Source organism: Penaeus monodon, chromosome 19 (genome assembly GCF_015228065.2).
Source record: "Penaeus monodon isolate SGIC_2016 chromosome 19, NSTDA_Pmon_1, whole genome shotgun sequence".
Classification (NCBI taxonomy): domain Eukaryota; kingdom Metazoa; phylum Arthropoda; class Malacostraca; order Decapoda; family Penaeidae; genus Penaeus; species Penaeus monodon.
Genome location: NC_051404.1, coordinates 2,222,881 through 2,223,432, shown reverse-complemented (window position 1 = coordinate 2,223,432; position 552 = coordinate 2,222,881). Strand labels below are relative to the sequence as shown.

Below are 552 nucleotides of genomic sequence, written 5' to 3'. Positions count from 1 at the left end.
CTTCCTTTGATAGCCTATAAATCAGATCTGCACATTCGTAATGAGTTTATGAATCATGTGGTTCTCAAAGGCGACAGCCCTAAATGAAATATACTCAGGCAAGAATCATCTGTAAAACTGATCAAACATGAACGCGAAATGAAACTGATAGATAAATGTGGTTTTCGTGAAAGAGACAGACGCATATAAAAATAATTGTGAATATATTGCTTTAGAATAGGAATGTAATTAGAGATAACATGCTAAAATCCTGCAAGTGTACCAATAAGATAAAGCTTACCCGTCTAATTCCCCCTTATAACACGGCACGCCAATCTACATCCTAATACAATTTCACAAACTTTAGACATGACAACGGAATTATCATGAACTACTCTGACCAGCCAAGGACATCCACAAGAAGTACGCAACAGAGTAATATGGTTTGCCTTACCGCTGAACTTGAAATCGAAGTTTGAGATCGAGGCTTGAGATCACCCAAGCCGGATTTCCCCTTTGGATATGACTCTCCTTCTGGCGGCGAATCGACGTCTTGCAGATTATGGTGCTTCT

General features: G+C 39.3%; 1 protein-coding gene across 1 annotated transcript in view; it reads left to right on the top strand.

Annotated features, from left to right (window-relative positions):
- Positions 1–55: 55 nt before the first annotated feature.
- Positions 56–552, top strand: part of LOC119585513 (Kv channel-interacting protein 4-like) — a 22,490-nt gene continuing 21,993 nt past the window's right edge. Inside the window, exon 1 of the mRNA XM_037934152.1 lies at positions 56–98. Within this exon, the coding sequence (XP_037790080.1) occupies positions 56–98 (43 nt within the window). The remainder of the gene's footprint in view (positions 99–552) is intronic.